At 44.4% G+C, this 26,514-nt stretch overlaps 1 protein-coding gene across 8 annotated transcripts in view; it reads right to left on the reverse strand.

Moving 5' to 3' along the window:
* Positions 1-396: 396 nt before the first annotated feature.
* KCNMB2 (potassium calcium-activated channel subfamily M regulatory beta subunit 2) overlaps positions 397-26,514 on the reverse strand; it is a 145,712-nt gene continuing 119,594 nt past the window's right edge. For 3 of the 8 annotated variants that reach the window (XM_027647552.1, XM_027647555.1, XM_027647549.1), the window contains exons 2-4: positions 11,458-11,628; positions 8,279-8,474; positions 1,539-2,549 (exon numbers count right to left, since the gene is read on the reverse strand). In XM_027647552.1, the coding sequence (XP_027503353.1) occupies positions 2,265-2,549; positions 8,279-8,474; positions 11,458-11,628 (652 nt within the window). In that variant the 3' untranslated portion in view covers positions 1,539-2,264. Of the gene's footprint in view, positions 2,550-8,278; positions 8,475-11,457; positions 11,629-11,713; positions 12,006-12,504; positions 12,658-17,672; positions 17,784-26,514 lie in introns of those variants that run through there. The other 5 variants (XM_027647550.1, XM_027647551.1, XM_027647553.1 and 2 more) reach the window with 4 other exon arrangements.

The following is a 26,514-nucleotide window of genomic DNA, read 5'->3' on the forward strand; positions in this document are numbered from 1 at the left end:
TCAGGCAGTGAATCCCCATGTCCCCATACTGGTGGTACCACCAAAACTCCCGACAGCCCCGTGCCTGTGCAGAAAGCAGTGGGGCACTGCTGGGATCTGCCATCTCCATCTTCCCATCCACCCTGAGGGTGCTGAAGAATGGGTGGGTCGAATAAAGTTTGTTGTCAGTCCATTAAAGACCTTGTGATTCCAGTCCCTTTGATGCTGAGGTTCCCAGATCCACCGACGACGGTTTCTGCAATTCCAACATATCGATCAAAACTTCATTTTTGCAAATGAACATTTATGAATTCCCTGGTGCATCAGCACTCCTCATTTCTTGGTAATTCAAGCTACAGATAACAGTTTGATGAAACAAGCCACATCTGAAAGCAGAAAATATTGAAATCTAGAAGATTTAATTTAATATTTTTATTACATATTTTTGGAACCTTCATCATACCCCCGTCCCCAAGGAATTTAATTACCTAAGGAAAATTGTACTACTGATTACAAGATTGCAGGTTCATTTTCACTGCTGAGAACTCTTTTTTTTTTTTTTTTTACAGCTCACGTTACACTTGCATGGCTTGTTTTGTAACATCTTGAAATTTTTAATGCCATGTTGCAGAAAGGTACTTATATAGAGAGAGATGAAATAGGCAAAATACTTGTTTTGCAGTCTTTTTGAAGGGAAAAATGTTAGTTTCTTAGTTTGAGTAGGCCTGCATATGGTTTCTTTGAGCTACTGGATAATGAGTTCACAGTGTGCTCCCAGGATCTGCCTTGCATTTGTCCTTCAGGCTGGGCGCAACGCGAGAAACTGAGAGAAGTGTCTTTAAAGCATAAGAAGGAATGTTTCTATAGGAGAATAAAAATAAATTATGCAGAAATCGTGCATGAAATTAAACTGGCAAATATACTGTGGTAAATATTTGACAGAGAGGACAACATTTTAGTCAGAATCTCAGTTTTTCCAATAAATTATTGCACCTGGGCCTTGTAAATCATAATTCATGTCAGCCAGCACTGCATACTGAGTTAAGGTCAGGAGAGACTTCCAGATGTGTTATGATGATTATCTAACAATTCAGTTAATAGAGCCACAGAATTGGATAAGATTTTTGTCAGTTCCCATGTCATAGCAACAGAGACCTTTGACTGAAAAAACATCATGAATATTGGATAAGATCCTGCAGTGCTGCTCCTCCATGTTATGATATTATCCAAGGATGAAGGTTATAAATACATGACTTGTACTGTTCATTTTCCAGTGGGTAAAAACAAAGGAAAAAACCCCCATAAACAAGTTCCAACACACAACTAGATATAATATAGCTTTTTCTTTATATATATATATATCTGTATATATATCAAGTAAAAAAATCTAAAATAGTTGGAAGTAAAAAATGAAAAAATAGCTGATTGTGTTATTTTTTTTCTTTACAATGATATGGTAGCAAATACAAGACAAATGAGTAATAAACCTTTACATAAGGAGTTCTGGTCCCACCTCCATCAATAGGGCTCAGAATAGAATAGAAAATGGAACAAGGTGGTTTTTTTTGGCTACAGCTTCTGCAAGTGACAAAGATTATGTTGATAAGACAGAAGGAAATTATAGCACTAAACAAAACACAACAAAACTCCAAAGTGTTTTCCAAAAGACCTTAAACACCATAGGGCATAATTTACTTCTGAACTGTGGGAGCAAACACAAAGCATCACCAAGTCCTACTGAGGCTGAAAATACTGTACACTTATCTTGGCCTCAGTATACACCTTTTTTGTGCCATCTTACCACAAAAAAAACCCCTTTTATCAGTGCTTTTTTCCCCCCTGCAGCCATTAATAAAAAATCCAAAGCCATAAATCCTTTGAATGGACCAAGCCAGATGTGAGACCTCAATGATGCACAAGTGGTTGGCTGCCCTTCGTCCAGTGGTAAATTTTCCCCAGAATTCTTTACATTGAAAACGTCAATTGACTAAGCTTGGCAAATGGTCACACTGAGCCCTATTTTGGCTGTAGAAAAGAAAGAAGTACTAGTCCCAGCATAAAACAAGATCATATAGACAGTCAACACAAAACAGTAACTTCTTCAGTTGTCTGCATAATAATAACATCATGTTTGCATATAGAACAGCTTTTGCATTATTGCTCTACTTATAAGAATATCGTAAGGAACTTATAACAGACTTGCACATTACAAACTTAAGGTTCTTTGGTGAAGAATGAGAAAACAGTATTTTCGCTGTAGTTAAATTTCAGAGAAGTTTTCATTCCTATCTGTTGATCCTTTGGATTCTCTCACAGAGGAGGGAGAGGTACTGAGTCAGCTTTACCATCGCGACGATGGCGACTCCGCCGATCATCATGCAGGTGGGCCAGAACAGGGAGTGGAACAGCACATTGGAGCTGTACAGTTTGGTTAATATCACATTCTTCTGAACGCCCTCGGGGTCGTAGAAGCAGGAGAAGCGTTGGTACTTCCTGAAGTTTTCCATCACGACATTCACCAGAGACATGGATTCCTCATAATTCTTCCCGCACTTGGGGATGTAGGAACACTGGGAAGGAATCAGAGGGAGAAAAATACAATTCTAAATCAGTCACAATGTCTGTTTTCAGGTGGCAAGCAGGAAAATCTCAAGATGATTATGCTTTTCATGACAAGAGTGGAATACTATTAGGCTAATAATAAATTTATCACAGCAAAACTCAATATTTTGCACATCTACAGAATTTCCCATTGGAGAACCTCCAAGGGCTGTTCAAACATTAATGCTTTAATCTGCACAGTGCCTTGTGAGATAGGTGAATATATTATTATTACTAATTTACACATGCAAAAATGATGAACTGATGAAGTACCTCTTCATCTTAAGTGGCACACATATGCTCACAGTTAGATGGGTAATTGACTCTGTAAATACAAATCTGGTAGTTTAGATCTCATTTGGCTCAGATCAAAGTGATCACAGTGGGCACAAGAGTTCACTCACACAGGAGAGGAATGATGAGAGACCTTTATACAAATTTTCCCATGGGACAAATGCCTCTATAAGAGACAAACAGTCTAGGAGAAAACATAGTTTTCCTACTGACAGCCCAGAGGACTTTCATTCAGCCTTTAGCTGAAGATCATCCTGGGTACCAGGATGGTTCTTTGTGTTGTTTTTGCTCTTGACCCCAGCATAAGTCCAACAGTTCCTTCTCTCTGAAGATGCTCCTTGAATTTCAGTCTCAGTCACAAAGGAAAAAAAGATTTGGGGGTGGCTCTACCTAGTACAGAGAATAGTTCCAGAGAACATTAAAGGCAAGTTAATAAAAAAAGCTACCTTATGGAGTCCATGCACTGAAGATATTCCATGGGACATGTATGACAGTAGCCCTGGGCTGTGCTGACCATTCCCTGCAAAGAGCTAGTGTGGGCTGACGAGGTGGTGGGCAGACACACAAGGGTTGAGGCCATATCTGGACCATTTTTTAACTAGAGCAGAAACCCCTGACCTTGCTGTTGCTGCTGCTGGTCTGGAAGAAGATTGATGGGAGCAGCCCAGGGCCCCTCACTCCTCCTCTCATTCATGCGCTTACACCCCTCCAAACCTGATGGTTTTCTACACCTGCACAGGATTTTGATTAACTGCTTCAGGAAGGGTGGAAATCTGATGCTAATTGACTTTTTATTTACCATGCATGATGGAGGGGAGGAGTGGGCAGCAGGTCACTGCTCCCTCGTAGTTATGGGGTGGCAGTGGGTCCCACCATGCTCCTGCCTGCACTACCAAACCTGCTTGTCCTGGTGAGCACCTCACGTAGCTCCAGATAATTTAATGAGAAAGTTATTTTTCTAAAGGAAAAAATATGTTTTTATTACAATAATGTGACCCATGGCTTTTGATTATTATTGTTATAATGTGCATACTTTATAAAATGTCCCTTTGTTCTTTTTCATGACTCTGCTGTGACTTTTTTTGTAACATACTGCGACAAATCTCTAGTCCTAATTATGATCAAAGGATTAACCTCATAACAGGATTTGATTGATTCATTGGCAAGTTATTAGCACAGAATATGATTTGAAGCACACCAGAAAGATTATCTGGCGCTAGTAGACTGGAGCATTAATGGCAGAGCATGGCTGCACTGCCATTATGAATATTTCATAGAGTTCTAGAAATTAGCGATGGAAAATATCAGAGCAGCAATATCTCATCCATCTTCCTGCTGGTGCATGTCTGCTCTATCCAGGATATTCTCTTGTGCACTGACCAGTTTTGCCTCAAATGTCCAAAGTCACAAGCCCTCTTCCAGTGCCCATGACTCTTCAACACATGATAATCTACTAAGTAGGGGAAATTTCTCAGTGAAGCATACCTCATTTTCTTTTAATAGATTATGTGCTATCACTGTCATAACAGCAGTATTTCATCTTCAAGTGGGGTTTTGTTGAGTTTTTTTTCTTGTTACTTTGTTGCTATACGTTTTTGTTTCTGGAAGTCCCATGAAGTATCTTGAGGGAGGCGATTAAATGAGCACTTGGCCACTTTTGCCACAACACAATTTTGAGAGCACCAAGGCTCTGCCATGATGGTGTCTGCTGTGTTTCATGGTGATTAATGAACAAGAAGGAAGACACAATAATGGGATGTGTTGATGTTTTCTTTGTTTTGATTTTCAGTAGTTTTCTCCAATGCCTGGCAGGGAATTTTATATCCACAATTTTTATGCTGCACCTGTGAATGTCAAACACTTGGAAATCTGCAAGTAAAGAATGTCTGGTGCTCTACCTTAAGTGAGGGTTCTGTGATACAAGTGACAAAAGTGGTTCTTGTGTTACCTGCAATCCGAGCACAAGAAGGACCTACCAGAGAAACAGAACTTACTAAGTTTCCAACTCTGCTTCCTTAATATAAAGGATTGGATAGGTATCCTGCTTGAACTACTTCTGGACACATCTGGTCCAATGCCCTGCTCAGTGCAGATTTGCTCAGGGACTTGTCCAGTCAGATTATGAATATCTCCAAGGACAAAGATCACACAACTTCTCCAGGCAAGCTTGAGGCAGTTTTCTTTAAATCAACGATGTTACATTGAAAAAGCTGTTGCCAGAAAAGCTCCCAGTTCAGGCTGGACAGTGAAATACATGACTCTTGTCATACATCTGTGGTTGGGACTGTTGTCCTTGCTGAGCCTGGAAACTTAGACAGGATGTGCTGTGGCAATCTTTGTGAGAAAGTGGTCAGGATGTCAATTTACATCTATTTTGGAAAGTGCAACAGGTTTGGACCAAGGGTTGGAGCAGCTTCATTTCTTCATTGGCCTGATATTGATTACTCCAGACAGAATTCTCCAGTCCTAGCCTAGACATGGGTCTACTGGAATCCACAGCCGAGCACCTCTGCTCCTCTTCCCTGCACCAGGCAAACTCCCTCCTGGGTTATAAATACCTGAACCTTCGGTGAGAAACCCTGAGAACCACCATAATTTCTGAGTCTCAGGCAGTTACAGCTGATTCTGGTGATTAAATCCTGCTTGTTATCTCCCTTATGGAGCATAGATATAAATCAGCAGCAGCTCAGATGACACGAAAAGAATCAAAATGATATAATATGAGATCAAAATGAGGCCTCTCTAATTGCTTTAACTACCACAACCCTTCCTCATGGGGACAGCCTGGCTCTGTGGTGCGGGCATGAGGAGAACTGGCCGATTTACCTCTCGCAGAGGCTGTTACAGCCTCTGGCAGCTGAGGAAGGAAAGAGTAGCCATGGAAGCATTTAAACCATTTCGTCTGTAGTATTGACAAGGGGCTGGGCTTGTCCTAAAGGCTAAAGTATGCACAGCAAGAGCAATGAAAAGCCATGAAAAATCTCGTGCGCTTTTCTTGGAAAGACTCGAGCAGCTTGACAGGAATCTACAGACTTCCCATTGATTCCCACCAGAGACTGGCAGGAGCGTGCTGTAGATCTCAATATAAATTGTACCTACTCCTTACTGCACCTTCTGAGCTGACAGCCAGGTTAGACAGCAAGTCTCCTGGATAAATCATTATTTAAAATCAGAGTGGATTTTGCTCCATCCACGTTGGCTGGCAGGGAGAGGAGAGAGCCAGGCTCCAGCTGCTGCTGTGTGTGTGTGTGTGGTGGTGCTCAGCGAGCAGAGAGGTTGGTGAGGGGGTGCTGACCTTTTGAAGGTCACTGTTGTTGGCCTCAGAGGGTAAGAACTGTGCTCTGCAACATCTCCAGTGATGTCAGAGCTCAGTGAGCCAGGGACAGCCTTTGTATTTTGTTTATTTAGCAAGGAGAAAGATGGCAACAGGGAGATGAGCAGGTGGATGGAAAGACACAGCTAGCACCCAATTGGAGCATCACCATCCAGTGCTGCTCAGGACTGCTCATCCTGCTGCATGGGGATGCTTTCTGGCCAGGGAAGAGGGAGCTCCTGTCCAGGATGCTGAGATGGGTTGCGCTGATCTGAACTTGGAAACTCTGCTGATCCAAGCCAGATACAAGAAGCCAGGTATTTTATTTTTGCAAACTTCCATTCAAAACTGCGTTTGGATTCAGGTCACATAGCCAGCAGCATGTCAGGAAAACCTAGGAATCCTCCTGAGAGCAGAGATTAACCTGTAAAACAACCTTGGTCTGGAGAAGTATTAACTGTGCCTACATTAAATGAAGAGAAGGTGGCATCTGGGAGAATTTCAAAGTCCATTTCAGCAAGCAAAAATCATCAATAGCAGAATGTGGAGATTTATGCCAAATCTCTTGATTTATTTGAATCAGCGAAGCACAGGGATTTATCTAATCTGTCCTAATCAAGCTGCAGTGTGAGTGTCATGATTTTGCTTGTGCCCAGCTGAAAATGGGGTGTGTCCTACCTGAGGCTGCATGGGCAGTGAGTGCCTCTTCCTGCACTGATGCCAGAGAAGAGGGGAAGGAAGGGGCACTCATCTCCATTTCACACTTCACATCCAGAGGACTCCATCTCTCAGCCACAGGAGTTAATTATCCAGCAGAATAAGCAGCCTAGTGCAACCATGCCGTGCTCTGACTAATTTTAATATCACTTCATCTTAATATGCAGAAGTAATTTGGTCTACTGACTGACTGCCATAAATAGAAACACAATAGGTTACGTTGTGAGCAGGCTGAACTGGGGCTCTGCTGTTCCAGGCTGTGCTTTGCCCATAGTTTGGGGTTCAGTGACCTTGGATTACTGAGCAGTTAATGCAAATCTGGCACCTTTAAGTCTAATGATTTCACTGTGTCCCAGCTCACAGCAACTTGCAGTCCTGGGGACCCAGGCACTGTAGATATGAAGGAAGGTGGGGAGTGGGACATTTCTTAGTCCAATTCTGCCTTGCTTTGTGGAAGGAGCAAAGAACCACCTGTGAAGGTGGCCTCTCTCCTGAGTGTGATGCACTGCCCTACGTCAGCCACACAGTTGTGGCTGTGGCTGGGAGGGAGATGCCTTCTGTGCATCTGCTGCCTCATTACAGCCTCCAGATAGGAGCTCTCTCCATCCCACCTGGATGGAGTTAAGCTGGAGCTTGTATTTGCTGAAGCAGAGAAGTGAATTCTTCTGCAGATTTGTTCAAAATAATTTTTTCGGTTCAATGTCTGGAACAGGGGAAGTTGTGCTATAAAATTAGCTGATTCCTTAGCTTGTTCACACCCCAAAGCCAGGACTTTTATTTTTGTGCTGCTGCTTTTATCTCATCAGTCCCCACTCAGCAAACTTTTAGGATCTTTGCACCATCAGCAGTGGCACAGCTGACCTCAGTGGAGATGCTCAGGGTGCTGAGTTTGTCACCAGAGACGGAGGTGGGGACACGAGTGCTGTTGGACACAGGGCTCTCATCTCTCCCCGCCGCCTTGGCTGGCCCTGCAGTAATGATGCCATTTCCATTCTCACCACTGTGGATGCTCCATGCAGGGAGAGCCATACCTGGGTGGGAAGTCCACAGCTCAGAAAGAATATCAATGTGACAAGTCCTTGGTGCTACCCTGCGCCTGTAAAGCACTTGCAAAGGAGGAAGGAGGCTCCAGCCTTCGAGGACCGCACCCCGTGTGGGATGAGCTGTACTCCCCACATGGGATGGAGGTGGAAAACTGCCCCCTCCAGACATGTGAACTCAGTTTGTACACCAATTTCTACCTTCTCTGCTCTGTATTTCCCAGTGAAGCAGAAGCTGGAAACCTTATGTTGCTTTAAACTGAGGAATGTGTATAACAAGGTGAGCAGCCCTCCAGAAACCCATTTAGGAAGAAATTTTATTCTGTGCTCCTACCTCGGAATTAATTTTCATTGTTTCCTCGGTGTGGTAGAGCAGGAGCTTCTGGCCAGAAGAGGTGAGATTAACGTACACCTGAAGGCAGGGGTACTGAGAGATTTTCCAGCAGTCTGGGCCGCAGTTAAATGAGCAGTTGAACGTTTCTGTGATGGAGGCATTGAGAAGTGAGCACTGAGTCTCTTCTGTCCAGACACTAAGTAGGAAAAAAAGAGATATTAGAGCATGGCAAGAGTGGGCAATAAGCACTAAACACATCTCAGGCTTCTCATCAGGGATATACTGGGGGCATCTTGTAGGAGAGAGTACACATGGCAGGGCTCTGAGCAAAGCCTGGACTGTCTTGCTTCACACCTCACAGACAGTGTTTTATTCTGTAGTACCCAGAGTTTAGGCTTTGGGCACAAAATTACCCTATTCACCTATGTCTATGTATAAATGAAAAGGGAACTGCAACTTTGATTCTGGAGAAGGTGTATTTGAAAGAGTGTCAGCAGAGACATAGAAGAAAACTGAGCAGCTTACCCTGGAGAGAGCACAGTGCACACAGTGCTGCATGACAAGACACCCCGGGCCAAGACTTGAGGGTTAACCACCAAGTCCAGGTCAATTTAAAGGGAAGGTCGGGAGGACAATTTTGAATTGCCAGGGTATGTATACTCATAGGCATGAAGACACAGTAACTCACAAGTGGTACCCCATGCAGCTTGACCTATGGAAAAGCTTTTCCTAGTGGCAGCTTGCTGTTTTCTGTAAGTTAAGCCAATGGTTGTAATCATTCTGGGGGATTGCATCTTATCTCCAATTCACCAGAGGCTAAAACTGCAACGATGGAGCCCGGGTGTGCACCAGCAATGTTCACTTGGGTATCTGGCACATTTAAAAATCTACTGCTGCATTTTTCTTGGGGAAAGGGAACATTGAGGGCTCTTCAGAAAGCCCTTTATGGGCTGGGGGAAGGTTTCATCCAGGGTTTCCCTTGAACCCTAGTCAGTCCCTCAGCTCACCCAGAGTGTGGCTGTCCTGCCCCACTACAAAAGGGCTGAGGGTCTGCCTGCCCCTCACCAAACCTACGAAAGGCTTTACACAGTTAGAGGTATCAAAGATTTCTGACTAATTCTATTGCTATCTTTCTTTGGCAGTAATTCTGCTTGTGTATTCCATTTTACATTTATATTAAATTATGCTATGATTTCTGGAGGGAAATCAAGTGGAAGGATTTTTTTTCCCCTCCTGGGCAGTATTTGTTGGAGGGGTATTGCTGTAAAGGAGAATAACCCCTGAGGAGATCTGGCTATGTGAAGAGAAGTGACAGCAAAGACTCCTGGGTTGTCTTCTCCTCACTTTCACCTTTCTGGCTACTGTTTTATTCATGCAAGGGGGTAATAAAGTAACACCTACCTACCACACACTTGTGAAGATGGAATATTTGATAATCTGTAGGTGCTTTGATATCTTCTGACAATTTTTTCACATAGCTTGTAATATCAATCATCTCTTTCCACATGAGTGATTTTGACCTTAGCAGCCTCTGCAATTGACCCTGATGTTGCTGAAAGGTCTGGGAGAGCAATTTGGAATAGCAAATGCTCTTAGATACTTAACAGGTCTTGAGCTCAGTTTTCAAAATCTGAATTTTGTCTGGACTTGAAAATGTACAAATAACTTTATCACATAAATAAAATGCTGCAAATTAGTACAGCTCATCCTCTTCGCTACTTATTTCTTATCGTTGCATGTAGCATTAAACCTGCATTATACAGGAAAACTGTGGTTTAAACAGGTTTTAAAATGGCTTTTGGTGGTGTCTTTGCAAACACATGCTTCTTCTTCCCACCACCCCCCCCCCGTGTTATCTTATCCATGCAGGAATGTCCTGGGAAGGTGTCCTGAGGTGCTTTCCATTGGCCTTTGTTAACCTCTTCCTGTGATTGGGCGTTCCTGTAAGCCCCTTGAGACTTCTAATTGGTTACTCTGTGAATCCTCCTAAACCCTATAAATGTAACATCCCCCACAATAAACTCTCTCTTGCATCCTCTCCACACCCGGGGTCCTGTGACCTGTCTCCCTGCCCGCCATGGGGCCACGTGCGGGGGGGGAGGGGGGAGCACCTTTCGCCTCCAGGCTCAGGGCCTGAAAAAGCCCTGGGATACCCCTGGAGTTTCCTTTCCCCATCCCTCAAAGTGTCACAATGGTTCTTCAGATGGAGAAGGAACTAGAACTGGGCCAGCCCCACGCCGCGGGTGGGGACAGGAATCCAGAGTTGCAGGGTCAAGAAGGAATATTCCCTTGCAGGTGCACCAAAATAACTGAGGATGTTCATACCAATTAACTGTGGGCACTTACTGTATAGAAGCCTGCGGTGGATAAGCCAAAATGTGCCAGATATTGGCCACTGCCCCAGGGTAGTTTGGGGCATGGCTGACTAATATTTTGATCCCCAGTTATACATTTTTCATTTTCCTAACTCCACCAATCAGGGCAGTAAAAACATCACTGACAGCCTTATTACAGTCTGGGCTGGGTTTTAAATAGGACTGGTGCTTGAAAACTGATTTCAAACGCTGCTAATGAATCACAGGCCAAACCCTCTGCTCGGTGGCAGAGGAGGAAGCCAGAGAAAGCCTCAGAAAAATTAAGTGCAGGACAGTAATGATGAAAGATGATCTTTCACTTTCAGCAAATTACTATATTTCATGAGAATTTCACTTGTTAAGATGAAACTAATAACCTACATGTAAAACTACAGTCTACAAAGAGCTTGATTTCCTTCCCAAATTAATTCTACATCCTTCATTTGAAAGTGTGTTGTTTCTCGAGGCTGTGAAATATTTTTACCTTTTTGTCCTGAGTATGGGCTTTGCAGCAACAGCCCCTGAGAAGGTTCAGCAGACTGCCGACCAGCTGATATGGATATTATACTGGTGTTAAGCTGTGCCAAGTCTAAAGCCTGTGGATCAAGATTTTGTCAAACAGGGATCTAATGCTTCCCTCACTTTCTGCTGGTATTACTCAAATTGCTTTCACCGTAGCTGTGCCTAATTTATACTGGGGTAAGCTAAGGAAGAGCAGCCAGGCCTATGTTGACCAAAGGAAAAATTATAAATCTTTAATAAGAATAAGCCACATGAAGTCAGCTGGAGCAGGGAGTGTGAGATCAGGGACCATCAGGAAATTACCTTTGCATGTAGGAGCGCAGCAGCGTGATCCCCAGGAGGAAGTACATCATGATAGAGCACACCATCATGGCCAGCCCGAGGAGTATGGCCCGGTCTTCTCCAGCTTTTAGGGCTGTGACTGTTTTCCTTTTGTCCAGTAGATCGTGATCCCTGATTTTTTGGTAAATATTTCTGAGGTTGAAAATAATACATTCTTATGTGAAGTTCAAATTTAATCAATGAAGCCTCTACAGGGTGGGCAGTTCCACCTCCATACCCATCTTGTGGGAGAGAAAGGCATAAGGGTCCTCAGGTGTCCTTTTTCAATGGATTCACTCTGACCTGGTGGAAACTTATTCATCTCCAAAATAAATTACAGCCATTTCTGAAAAAGTAAAAACCTCTTACAGCAAATACAAAGATTAGACACTTGTGCCAGCTCAGTAAATCCTCCTTTGGTACAGACTCTTTGGCTCAGTTGAATTATACCATAGGTGTATTTGACCTGTCAATGCCATCTTAGGCCACTAGAATGTGTTCAGGTGTATGAGGTGTCTTTTCTTCAGCTGAATATGGTAACAGGTCTTATGTTACCATATGTAGAAAAAAAACTGAAGGAAAGTAGTCACTAACATTATCTGAAAGGACCACGTTCTGTTTTGATTCCCTACAGGCTACTGGTTTGGTCAATTTTCCACCCTAAGTGTGACTCAAAGCTCATGAAACACTATGGGGATTTTGGAATTGATTTCTGTGGGTTTTTTTGATTGTGAGCTTATTTACTGTATTCATAATAGTATTTCTGGTAGCCTAGTTACTCATTACAGTGAAAACACTCACGGAAAATTATCCACCAGAGCTATTTGTTCTAGGATTAAAAAAAAAAAAGATACAACAAGCCATTCCCCCTTCAGCAGAGTCCTTTGCATTTTCTAACCGTAAGTCCTTCTTTCATCTCCAAGCCTTTGATGATTCAATGGGTCATGAGGACACAATGGTGAAGAAGGAAATATTTGAGTACATTTCAAACACACTCAAACTTTGTGGGTTTAAAATGTACTTACAGACCTGAGGCTGGTCAAAATCTCCTGTGTTTTCTGTTATGGTTCTTTTGAATCATCCAGGCAGCACCCGAAGCATGTGAACCGCACACCTCTGAGCCCTGGTACCACCATAACATGGACACAGTAGTACACGTGGAAGAAGTTCCTCTTCTACTGTCTGCAAAATGGCAGGTGAGCAACATCAACATCACTTTGGGCTCTGGCAAACCCACCACTCATTTAAGCTGAAACCACCAAGCTTCACTCAACCGTGGAAAAAAGCACTGAGTCAGATCAGCCAGATAACTTACATTGACTATTAAGGACAAAGAAATAGAGTTAGACAGATATAAGATCATACATAAACACAGTAAAAAAACCAACAAAATATATGTTTAATCATAGACTTCCTGAGATTGGAATTGAATTTGTATTTAGATGATGAGTCACAGTCAGGAAAAGCACATATGGTGTGGGGTTTTATAGTAAAAATCTTGCTGAGAGGGTACTGCAGTCAATAATCTCCTGTACCTAGGGCCTCTTGAAGTTTCTCTATCCAACTGTAATCTATATCTTTGGATGTCCACGGTTTCTCTTCAAAACCATCCTTTAAAGCTTGTCAATGTTTTCCTAGTAGGAAATGAAATGGTAGTTCAGCCTGTAAAAATTTTCTCTGTTGTTCGGGGGAAAAAAATATATATATTGTGAGCTGGCAGATGCAATTGCCTTCAAAGAAGTAATGTAGAGTAATAATCTAATGTTACTTTTCTATTATTATTTATCAAACTGTATTTAACTCTGAGAGCTGCTATTAGGATTTGCATTGCTCCCAAGTGGAAGCAGACAGAAAGGCAGAGATTGTCATGCAGTTCCAGCACATTAACCGATCACACAGCATAACTTATGTCGGCGTGCAGACATAAAACAGACACAGTGCAATCACTCACTAGTGCCATCGGAGCAGCTAGGACACAACAGGGATACAAATGGACAATTTAGAAACAAATAGCTAATTGAGAACGCTTACAAATACTTCCCATGTGGCCTCGAGCCAAGAAACATGCCATCAGAGGTAAGAAAAGGATGGGCTGAAGGGTACGTGGCAGAAATGAGCTATCTGGCAGGTGGCTGGCAAAGGGGACAGTGTGTGGTGACCACCTGCCAGGTGGATCCTTCATGCTCACCTGCCATAGCAAATAAAGCAGAAGAAAGCTCTACCTCTGAGGTCAGGCTTGGAGCCCTGGTTCAGTTGCTCTTTTGCAAACATTTGTTGTTCAAAGCCCCAAACAACAGCAAAGTGGTAGCCTGGCACACCTCACTGAGGAATTTTTTTCTCCTGAATCCCTGCCAGTCATCAGCCTGGTGACCACCCACTGAGGTGTGTGGTGGCGTGGCACGTGTCAGCGTGTGACACACCAGTTCCATCACAGCCCAGGAGACGTGCTGAGTAACCCTCCCTCCTCCTCCCCCTGCTCGTGCCTGCACAGGGAGATGCCAATTTTCTCTATAGGGTACTGGGAACATCTGTTATCACCAAACTTCAAGATTTTGCCCGTTAGAGCCCTGGTTTGGGGAGCACAGTATGTTGTTGCAATATTTGGCCACTAGGAGAGCAGTCTCAGCATCTCCTTTGCTGGAGCCATGGCCTGGGCACATGTATTTACTGCTGCCTAGGAGTGGATTTTGTGTACCTGTGAACTTTTGGCACAGCCCAGGGACCTCCTTCTGCTCGGTGAGCTGGAAGAATGCTGTGCTTAGCTGGCTGATTTTGGATCCCAGAGCTGCACAGCCACGTTTAGCTGACTGCTATGGGGTGTTTAAGTACAGATCACTGCATGCCAGACACTACTCATCTAGGTGACTCCATCTAATACTTGTGATTACCTGTGACAACTCCCCACATATGACATTGAGGGGAGCTGCTTGCTTTTTTGGAAGTCCCAGGTGTCAGAACACGGGGTCTCTCCACCCTGTGCAAAGACATTTAACAGGAAGCATGCCTCCAAGGACAAAAGGTCTTTGCTCCTCGATCATTTCCATACTGAAGTTCTCCCTTGCTAAATCTCCATGTTCCTTTTGCCAAGTTGCTCAGAGGATATGGGCTGGCTGCTCTACCCGGGCTCAGCTGCCAGAGAGGAAATCTCAGCCGTGACCATGCCTGCTGGGGACAGAGCAGAGAATTCCCTCTCTGTGTCTCTCTGCACAGCAGCAGTGCAGGGATCCCTCTGCAGTGTGGTCAGCAGATCTTTACATGATCTCCTGCTCCAAAATAGGTAGATCTAGGAGCTCTGCAAAGGGTGTTATTTCCTCATGGGAAAGCTAAAATAACAATAACCAGGCATCTGCAATTACTTCATTTTTTTTTTCCAAATAAACACAGATTACCTGCCTTCAAACCCCTCCCCTTGTAAATGGACCACGGTGAGATGCTGAGAGAGGCACTGCCTCCTCCAGCACCATGCAGTCATGGTGCTCGTCAGATGGAAGTGCCTGCTTGTCTAAATAATTCAGAATGACTTTGAATTCACATTCACTTCTCTGATATCACAGCTGTTATGCACATCTCACTCAAATTACCACATGGTGAGGTGTTTACTGACATCACAAATCCTTGAATGCAATGGTCAAAAACCTGTCCTGTATCTTACCTGCAGAATTCCCAATGCTCAGGGACTTTTCCGCTCAGAAGCCAACTTCCTTATGTTTTTCTTTACAGGTATATTTATCTGCATTAGTTTTTGTTACTAGACCTATGGCAACAGGAAATGTCTCTGGAGCTCTCAGAAAAGTCTCAGTGATGGTTACAGAAGGATTCTTATTTATATTAACAGAATTTGTTCACTCAATTTCTTCCCTCTTCCCCACCAAACCGGACCAAACTGAACCAAACCAAATGAATGCTTTAGTTTCCCAAGCTTACAGTGCTATGGAAAGCCTCACTGACATCTGAGAAAGAATGAGGACTTGACTAATTTTTCAAAGCATAAGAAGTGGTGGCTGGGGAACTGTTGATGGCTAAAACACCAATGAAATACAGATATTTTGGTCCTGATCCTCCAAAAAAAGATTCCTGAGAGAAATACCTTCCACCCAGGAGGAGCTGATTCCTCTACAGCAAGTGACTCATTACAGCACAGTTAGTATTAAAGTGCAATCCCTCAAAGGTCTGTGGTTGTAGAATGTGTTAGGTGACAAATTTGCTCATCTACATGACAATCTTCCTGTTTGAATTCTAAAGAACAGAATTCCTGGGAAAGGGTCATTTAAGGGAAGTAATTTCTCTCAAAGGTACCACCTGTTTGATATAATGATGGTGCTGGTGACCTTACATGTGTTGAAATCACTGCCAGACACTGGCGGATGAGTTTCTCCCACTGGTAGCACTCGCTCTGTGTTCACACCTCTCCTCTGCAGTCCTGAAGCTGCCATCAGCACTCTCTTATTTCCATTTTCTTTTCCTCCCTTTCCCTCCTGCATTTCATTAATCACTCACAAGGTACAAACAATTCCTTCTGTACAGCTCCACAGGACCACTTCGGAAATAAACCCACTCCAAGGCTTGACAAGGCACCTGAATTTCCCATGGCTAGTGTGTAGGCATAGAGATACTGCTCCCTGCTCCCTATTTCTGCAGGCAGACAGGGATGAGCTCTGAGGGTTTAGGCTGACGAGATGCCAATGAGTCCTGTTTAGCACAGCCCTCAGCCCAGGTTAATAAGCCCCACTGTAAGGCATGGTGAGAGTCAAAGGCAATGTTAATCAGGAGCACTTGGCTTCCAGCCAGCCCAAAGTGTGGGCAGATATCTCCTCCAAGTGTCTAACCTTGGACCATGACAGTGTTTTAATGCAGGAGAACATTAGCCTGGGGAAAATTCAATTAAAGAAGAGCCTTGCAGAAGTACAGGATGCAGTTAGATAACCAGTTCCAACTGGAAGTTCATGGAAACCTGCTTCCAAGCTGGTCTTTTGATCTTCAGAATGCCTGTTTGGGATCAGATTATCCAATGAGCTGAACACCTATGCAACCTTTGCAGAAAAATTCAGCAAATGGGCCAGTTCTCCAAAGAATCTAAGGGTCCTGAGGGCAGCTCTGCTGCCTGAATTCAGGAGCGCATTTTCCCAAGCAGATGCCAGCAGTAATGTCTCATTAGAATAACTGAGGAGTGTGTTTTGCTAATTGGCACTGTAGATGCACTGATATATGCTTTTGTTTCACTGGAGTCTGATTTTTTGTGGTTACATGTAATAGTGACTGCAAGAGGAACTGAAGGAGAGGAGGGAAGGGGCAAAAGAAAGAAAAGAAAGGCAAATGTGTCCTTGTTGTGACAAGACAAGCTGTCCAGCAAATCTTACTACAAAGGAGAGAGATTTTGGAAGGATGAGTCTGAGCATTACTGACAATTATTCTTTCATCATTGATATTTAACTTCTTTCATTCCCAGCGGAGCACTGGCTTTGTCTGTGGACTTCAAACCTCTCCTTCCCTTTCCTTCTTTTTTGCGTATTTCCTTGCTCCTCTGGGAGATCCAGTAACTCATTTATTGCTGTCTCCTTCACCCTGTTCCCTCCAGCAACACTACTTAAGTGGGCTGGTGAGCTACCAGTTCACTTTCAAGCAGCTTAGCATCCTCCAGCTACTGTGCAATCCTGTCACATGTGTCTGTATAACCAGAAAACATCTCTTACAGCTGGATGCATCATCCAGATGTGTAAAAGCCATGTGGGGCAATGATCTGGCAGGGGGACAGGAAGCACTGTGTGTGTGTGTTGTCTAGAGAGGGTGCAGGAGCAGTGTGGCCAATGGCTGGAAGCAGGGAGGACACCTGCAAAAAGCATAAAGGTTTCACAGAGGTTGGAACTGGGACTGCAAACCTGGGACTGTGGATTAGTGCACTTTTAAATGTGTGTGTGCTGCCCTCAGAGATGGTCACAGTGTGCTGTTGATGTGTGAGAATAAGAAAGACTTTGACCATGGCTATGGCATTGCCCCTCTGCTCTATTTTGGCATGGCATATTAATCCTGGCACTCACTGGCTGATCCTGTGCTCAGTGGAGCAGAAGCCAGGGTTGTGAGGCACAGGATGGACACCCCTTGCATCCCTCCTCCTTCTCCAGTGCCACCACCGGGGAGGAGCCACAGGCCACACTCCTGAAGATTCAAACCCAGAGACAATCAGCACAGGTGCCGTTTACCTTTTCTCATCATGTCTGTAAGATGTAGAGCTCCGGCCACTGGTCCAAATAAACATTTTAGAGGGTTGCCCAGTGTTGGCTCTGCTCGCTGCAGTGGGACGATGGAAGGACCTGGGGGAAGAGGGACAATTTTTGTCACTGCCCATCCAACGTGGCAGACCACATAACATCCAGCGTGCCAAATCCCCTGTGGCCATGCCCAGTGTGCTCTGAAGACGAACTGTTTTTTAACTCAAGGTGAGATGTAAACTAATGGGGATGAGAAATCAGTGAGTGAGAATGGAGAATAAATCCCATTAGCCCCACTGGTAAAAGGTGAGGCTGGCTAATCAGGCTTAGCTGTGCTGCACACTGCAAAGGATTCGCACCATGGGCAAAAAATCATTAGTAAAGAAATGGTAATAGCTGCATCCAGTGTTCTTATGGTAGTATTTCTGGGAGACAAAATGGCTATTGTTTAAGCACATACACACTCATTACAGGATTTTGGTTGTTCTGCAGCTCTCAGTAAGATGAGGCTCTCAGGGAAGGTGTCTGAATGAGGCACAGGTATGAGATGTAAACACAACATTTTGTGGAAATGTAACTGATGTGACAAAGATGTCTTTTCTCATGGAGAAATTACTATCCTGAGGCCATTTGTCCAGACCAGTTAGATACCTGCCCAGGGGTGTCTATGTTTAACTGCAGGGTGTGACACCTACTGCCTTCTCTCAGGGTCTCAGGCTGTATTGAACTTGCTATTGAGGCTATGGCTCCCCTCATAGCCCCTTCTAATCTCCTCCTGGTTTTAGTGAGGCTCAGTTAAAAACCTCCATTTCTGAGAACTGCACCCTTTCTATGAGGGCTGTATTTTTCACTATTTCACAGCACAGCACTTTGTGGTTTTAATGTATTCAGATAAAAGCTTAAGGGGAAAAAAAAAGAAATATTCCAAATACCAAATACTTCAGTGGTGAAGTTTTTTGTACACTAGGGGCCATTCTTTAACTCACTGAAAAATAAACCTGATGGTTGATGCTGTCAGCAGAGAAGGCACACGATCTGAAGAAGTCTGTAATGTCACTATCTACATAATCATGCAAAGGGCTAATTTCAATATTTGCATAGTGGTGAACCAGGAGAATACTTAAATACTATAGAGGTGGCTGCAGGGGAAGACTGACATGGACAGGAGCCAAAATGCATCCATATGCAGACAGGCAGACAGGTGCCAAGGGACTGGGCTCTCCAATTGGAATTAACCCAGAGCTCCACCACAGGATGCCTGGTGCAGCCCCATGCCAAACTCACACCCCAGCTGGGCAGCTGACTGGGCCACACTGGTGGCCCTGTCACCTCCTCCCTGCTGGAATCCTGCTGCCATGCTCAGAAATGCTGTCTTGGGACTGAGATTTGCTTAAAATAAGAGGTGGCAATATTTGACAAAGCTTCTGTACTGCATTTGTGAACAGCAAATTGGACAAAAAGGTGGTCCAAAAGAAGGACGGAGCAAGGAGGAGCATCTCCTCCAGACCATTCCCTGACTGTGGTCATCACTGCAGCCTGAGGGCCAAAAAAGACTCTTCTTTCCTTAAAACGACTATAGTTAAATACTGGGGAATAAACAAGATGAAGCACTTCCTCTCTGAAATAACTACAGTTTAAAAGGTGAAGTAGGATCTTCCAGGATCTAACCAATGTAGCCACCAACTAAACGTTTTTACAGTGATATTGGTCAGAAATTTCAGTTGTAAGACCTTGGGTCTAATCCTCACTCTGGTAGGTAAGATTTGCACCCACATTACCTAAGGCAGCACCACAGTGACCACCCAGCTGGTGTTTCTGCACTAAGCCATGCAGGAGGGCTCAAAGCAACTACCCAAGGGCCTGGAGACCAGATTGGATGCTGGACTGAATCTGTCCCAGGCTGAGTCCCTTAGTACTGGAAAATAAAATTACAGATTTGCCACTGCACCCTCCAGGATGTCACAGATGAATGGCATGACAGAAAAGCCTGGCTGGTTGTGCTGCCACAGTCTGAGTGGTCCCAGAGCCATCAGGAGATGGTGATGAATGCTATTAGAGAGTCTGTTCTTAATTAAGCAAAACTTCTGCACATGTTAGAGGTGATCAGCAGCTTCTGCCACCTGTCTGAGCCTACAGGGACACCTGGGCAAGACTGCCTGGGCAGGGAGGCAGATTTGTAATGTCCAGAGCAAATTGCAGGAGCACTGCTGGGTTGAGAGCTGGGTGAGAGGAATTTGTCCCACTGAGGGGATACCAGAGGATAAAAAGGGATGTCTCTCTTCCCACTAAGTTGGAGTGATTTCAGACTCCCTCATATTGCCAGTGCCCTGGAGCAGTCCATATGTGACAACATTAATGCTGCCTGCTTCATTAGTTGGGCAATCCAAGCTAACTACCACTATTTAACACACAATTGCACACCTAATTTTGTGTAAAATTGTAACACCGATGACATCATAGCAGCTACTCCAGAGGTCAGATGTAAGCGACTAAAGCCCATGGTTCCTCTAGGCAGGGGTTAGATGTAAGGTGGACCTTTTGTGGACCAGTAACAACACAAAGTCCCCAAGACCTCCTTTGGAAGACTTTTGGAGGACACGTAACTTAGAACAGTTGCAATCTACATGACCATGTCCTGTCCCACCAGGTCAGTTAACAAACTTCCATGCTTTTCTCCTCCCCTGGGTTAGTCCCAAGGCAGGTTTGTAAACCTTCTTCCTTCCCTGCCCCTTTTCTCTTTTCTGGGAAAACAAGTAGCACTACTTTTTTTTTTTTTTTTCTTTTCTCTTTTTGCCCATTACCTCTCTGAGTCAGCTGCTGGCAACTTATTTTTATCATGCAACAAGTAATCAGCCTGCTCATTACTGTAGGACGTCAGCCTCACACTCAGAGTGTGTTGTGCTATTGCTTGAACAGACGGAGCATCTAAAGTCATGACAATACCTGTTAAAAACAGAGTAGAAGAGATGCTTCAAGCTGCTTTTTGGCTATCAGGAGTCTGTGGGGAATATTTCTATAGGGCAGGTTATTCGTAAACTCCTGTACTTGATATGACTTTTACTAGAGTTGGAACTCTGGGCTTTCTACCTGACCTTGCCCAAACATCCCCGTCTCCTTCACTATCTGCCCGTGTGGCAACAACACAGTTGTCTCTTGACATGGTTGCCACAGAGACAGGAGAACCAAGCTTTGGTTTTTACAAAACACACCTCATTCTTCATGTTTGGGGCTATTCTGAATAGATATACAAGGTTAAAGAGAGAACCACAAAGTAAAAAGCACACAATCTCCTACAAATATGTGGGCTTGCGACGCCTACACAGCCTGCCCATGGCTGACCCACTCTTCCCATCCTCCCCTGTTCTCATCCTGTTCTTGAACATTACCTTCTGGTGGATCTCATGGAATTCACTAGAAAACCTGACAAGATTTACACTTTTCCAGCTATAGCAAGATAAAGACTTGAGATAGTTTTTATAAGATTAGAACTGCTCTGCCCTGTCCTAAGAAGTCCACCTGACAGCAATCGCCTGAGAGAGGACTTCAGTGTGAAGCAAACATGCCAGGATAGGATTTGCTTCACTTTTCTCCAAAAAAGAATATAATTCTGAGGGTGAATCACAAGATCCCTTAGCTGGTACCTTGGGAATTCTGTTATGTGCTCTGTAGTCCTCACTTTCACCTTGAGCTGGCTTCCTCAGGTTTTGGTTTATGTCACGATTGGTATGAAAAGTCCCTTACCTCTGGGTCCCCACATCTATGAACAGACAAAGAGGGATACTGCAGACCATGTTTCTAGATGGAAAGCTGGTTTTTATATATATGTTTGTTGGTAATTGCCTCTGTCTGTGTTTATGTTAATCATAGCGTTCTGAGACCTTGGAGAACCATTTACGGCACCAAACTAATGAGCTTTGCTCCCCTTATGGCATTTCAGTTCCTGGGCAGTGTGGCCACTATAAAAAGAGAAGCACTTGCATTAATTTTACCTCATAAAAGACACCCTGAGTCATCAAAAGGCAACAAAAGCATTCACTTAAAGATATAATCACTGACCATCTCAGCTTTGTCTGAATACACCCACATCTAGCACTGTCTATACTGACAAGTGCTCTGGATGCTGGATGCTTCCCAGACAGAGGATTCATTTGAACCCTAAGGGAGCTCTCTGTGAACCCCAAAGTTTTCCTACTAGTCCACATATTAACCTTTCCCAGCGTCACTACACAGCTGCCTGTGCCTGTTCATGGACAGATAGAGCAGCTGTTGTTGAGGAATGGGAGATATTTGATCTCTCTCATGATTGGATAGACCGTTTTTTTGGGGTGGTCCCACCCACCATCACCCATGGGATAAGGAAGAGACTGAAACCAAGCACCAAAGGCAACCTGCAAGGAGATAGTGGTTCACTTTGAGGTGAATTCTCTGAGTATGGACAATTAGATTTTACATCCCAATAGGTTTTACGTATGCCTATGTCTGATGATAGCATGTGGCTATATGGCTTTGATGAGCCAGAAAACAGAGAGAAGTATTGTGTGATGAAGGATAGGAGAGTAAATAAAGTGGCCTGTTGAATTTTTGATGTAAAGTGTAGCCTGACTGGGGGGTAATCTGGCATTTAGGTGCCTTAGAGCATGGTACAATCTCCCAGGCAGAGTGGTGGAGATAACTACTGTACGAAGACGCTCCTGTCTGAATCAGGAGATCATCCAGGGGAGTTTCCCAGTCCAGGTATTGAAAGAATGAAAGAGCTGGACCCAGGACCCTTGTCTGCATCCAAAATGGAAGGACAGCAAGCATAGACCAACAAGAACAGCAGTAAGCTGACTCACAAAAGAAATGCATCTGCATTAGCAGAAGACAGTCACCACTTAGGGAACGTTTAAGGCTCTGGCAGCAGCAGCTCTAAATTGTGTAGCAGCAACAGCAATATCAAATGGTGTATTTCTGCCTCATGACTGGACTCTGCTGCTTCCCAGGATAATGGGCCTGGTGCAGGACAGAGGAACATAAATTACTGCTCTTGTTGCAGCATCTCAGGAGCTCCAGCTGCACTAACAGACTAATTCCACCGGCAGATGACCTTGAATTTGGGGTTCCTCATTATGGCAAGGGGAAAGTGGACAATGGGCAGCTGGTGTTAATGTACTCACAAGAGTTTAGGAGAACTGATGGCTAATGATGCTTCATTAACGATTCACCTCTATTTCTGACCCTTCTCCTAAGTCTCCCTAGAGCTTAGAGATGAGAGCTGAGCTCTCCATCTGGATTTTTAGTTGAATGAGGGAGACATCCTGGACACAGGGTGGTCTTGCTGGGCTCCCATGTCACAAGCACGTCTGGGACATTTTATGTCCAAAGGTAGACTATGGGGCTGCCAGTGAAAACAAAAGCTGTGTGTGGAACACAGTGGCATTTGGGTTTGTTTTCAAAGGCAAAATTTCTTTCAACGTGAAATCATCCTTCACAATTGTTAATTCCCTCTCCCCAGTATATAGAGGAGTAGGAGAGATATTCAGAAAGGCTGAGGTATCTGTATCTCCCTGCTCCATGACAATATGCATTATGTTCACACTTCAAAATTAAGTATTCCAATGTAACCTCTGAAGCTTCCAGGTTTCCATTTCATGATGTTTTTCGTTCCAGTGCTGACTTTCTGCGTTTTGAAAAAGCTTTCAAGCCTTGCCATTTAATGATGCCTTTCATCCCTAGGCTTCCCCTTCCCCAAGAGCTACCTTCCTAGTACAAGTCTAAACACCCCACCCATCATGGCTGTAGACTTTATAGTCTTTATTCTTCCTGATCTTTTTAACTTCCTTCTCCAATTTTCTTTTTTTTTTACCTTTTTTTTTCTCTTTTTTTTTCCCCCCCAGTGCCTCTTCCTATATATTACTGTCCCAGTGACAACTCATTTCACTCACCTTGGCCACACTGTCATAGTCTTAATTATTCTGATTTAGTTGATTGAAACAGCAACTTATAAAAGAAATTCCTGTGTCTCCAGGTCAGCTACAAGGAGGGAGCTACTGTCTGTCATTGCAAGAGAGTCACAGCTTCTCTGGTGACCTTCTGATAGCCTTGGAGCAGTCTGACACTACAGCCTCAGCTTCCTCATCTGTACAAGGGATGTGCTAGTCCCATTGCTCTACCTGGCAGAGGACACTTCCAGCTCATCTTCAGGTAGCAGAGCATGCAGTGAAGAGCCAGCTCTTATTACCATCCTCATGTTTTGGTGCTGGTGAGTTTGCAATCCAAGCACGAGGCAATGCCTCCCTTGGCATGTTGCAGTCACGGGGATCAACATTTGTGAGGAGCAGCTGAGGATAATTGTCCTCTTTGCCTGTCAGGATTCTGCAAACATTTTTAGCTTTCTGTGCTGAATTGGAATTAACGTAGCAAGTGACACATCGGACAAGCACTTTATTCATCATCTCAGCTGCTCTCTGGCTTTGGAGAAGGGCACAAAGTGGCATAAAATGGGCTGGCTCTGGGAGGGGGTGCAGCAGTGGCAAGTGCTGGGTCACTCCCATGCGATTCCTATCCAATTGAGCCAGGAGAGTTTTATAGGGAGATCTGTCCTGCCAAAGACCAGGTAGTATTACACTGATGGAGAAGGATCCTGGGGGTAAGGATGAAGGCAGTGAAAGTGCTGCACTACCTCACTTGATGCTCTCCTTTAAATCTTAGCACAATTCTCTGCCATTGCAGAGGGATATATCACCTTGGGTACTGCACTGCACCAGAAGAGCTATATGGCCCTGGACCAGGCTGGCTGGCTAAGAGCATGTGAGTGACAGTGAAGATACTCTGTGGCTTGTGGTCATACCATGATAAGCCAGTGGGAAATGGAGAGGGACTGAGAGAAAGGAGATGAGGTGGAGGCATTGCTTCTCTGCTCCCAGGGAGGTGTTTCTAGCTCCATGCTGAGATCAGTCTCTTTGATGGTCATCAAGAGGGAATGACCTTCTCTCCAGCTGAGATTTTGTGGGTACCTACTTGATTAAGTCTTAGACAAGGCTCTTTTGGACACTAAAAATATTATTTTTAAGAACAATTGATTCCACGGTGGGATTTGGACACCTCTGACTAAGCTGAAGTGGCTTCTTACTCAACTTCTATGCCCCTGCACCGCTGTCATCTCAGGGACCTGGGATTTACACCACAAACTGTGAAGCAACAGGGTGTTGGCACTGCTGTTTTACAAGTGATGGACAGAGGCACAGAGGCTGCTGAGACTTGGTCAAAGGCTTCCAGGAAGTCTGGGGTGGTTGTAGTGGAAAAAGCAGCCTGAAAAATGGTGGACAACCACCTTCCACCCAGTGAGGAGGGATGAGAGCCAACACACATACAGATTCCAGTGTCAGAGAGCAAAGGCAGAGCCTTGCTTTGTGGTTGTGCCAAGTCCCATCCATGGGGACACCTTGTCCAGCTTTGTGAAACTGTGCCTCAGCTTTACACCCCTCCAGAGAAAACCTAATCTGAGAAGTGCACGGCTTTTAAGTATCCCTGAAGAGGGAGCTTAATTTCAGTGCTAAAACCCTGGTGGTGTGTTTGTGGGTAGGAGCGCACAGATAGGAAGGGTGATGTGCTTCTGGGGACACGGAGGACACCAGCAGCTTTTAGGGAAGCCACGAAGGAGAAGTAGATTGCAGGAGCGATGTGGCTTGGGAGAGAGGTGAGGGCAGAGAAAAATAAACAGAGACAAAGCAGCACCCAGAGGAAAAGCACAAAACAGGCAGGGCAGATACAGCAGGAGTGGCTTTTCTTGAGCAGGTCAATCATCTTTTATCTCCTTTGAGTCAGTCCCTCTGCCATCAAGAGCACCATCCGGAACAAAGCAAAGGCAGAGGCGAGCTAAAACTACTGCCCAGCGGGAAGTGAATGCTCTGGCACTATTTATTTTTGAGTCTGCATTTGGATTAGCTGTAAAGAGCTATGTGGATAAGTGAGCAGGCAATTACAGCTGGGACGTGCTGCTCATGAATGGAAACAGCTCCAATCTGCTCAGGACATATTGAAATTCTAATTCAGTTAGATTCCTTTAGTTACAGCACTCATCACAGACACTAAAAGAGATGGGATTAGAAAATAAATACAACCCTTATGTTGCCTTTGGTCTGCCTTCTCTGCTCCCCTTTCCCCCCCTCCTCTCCCCAGTTTTAGCTGTTGTTTTGACTTTACTTTCTGTGGCAAAATACAGCAGCCTGCATTTAGAGTTCTTGTTAATTTTTATGAGGGTCTAGCAGAGCACAGCTGGCCGGACACGTGCGCTCCTAACGGGTGGGCAGTCGGCACCAATACGAGACCACTGCTGAAGTTTCACGTGTCACATCTTACTAAAGACCATGACCTTGGCCATGTTAATACTGCAAAGGTACAGGTGTGACACAGAGATGCTGAGCAAGGACATGATTTGCTAAAAGCTCTTCCCTGGCTTCACCCCTGCTTTAGACAAATGCTCCAGCCCATGCTGCTCCCCCAGTAAGCAGGTTAGCTCTCTGCTTTGGGTATTGGTGTAAAGCTACTTCACCATTGCAGGCAACTGCTTTTGAACCATGTTTGTGCAGGCCAGTTCGTAAAGGATATGATCCAAAACAGTGACCAGGGAAGAGGACCATGAGTGCTGGATTTGCCCTGCCAATGTGAACTGGAAATTCAAGCAAGTTATTCAACTGTGCTGGTTTAGCTTCCCTGACTGTCAGTGAACAGTGCTGTATTAAATCTGCTGGCATATGCAAGGAATAGGTTGTAAATAGTCCTGCCATGCCAGCTTAGAAACCTGATTATGACAGATACTGAGTAGAAATTACTTGTCTTCTTTGAAACTGAG

Source organism: Corapipo altera, unplaced genomic scaffold, assembly GCF_003945725.1.
Source record: "Corapipo altera isolate COAL_440 unplaced genomic scaffold, ASM394572v1 113, whole genome shotgun sequence".
NCBI classification, from domain to species: Eukaryota; Metazoa; Chordata; class Aves; order Passeriformes; family Pipridae; genus Corapipo; species Corapipo altera.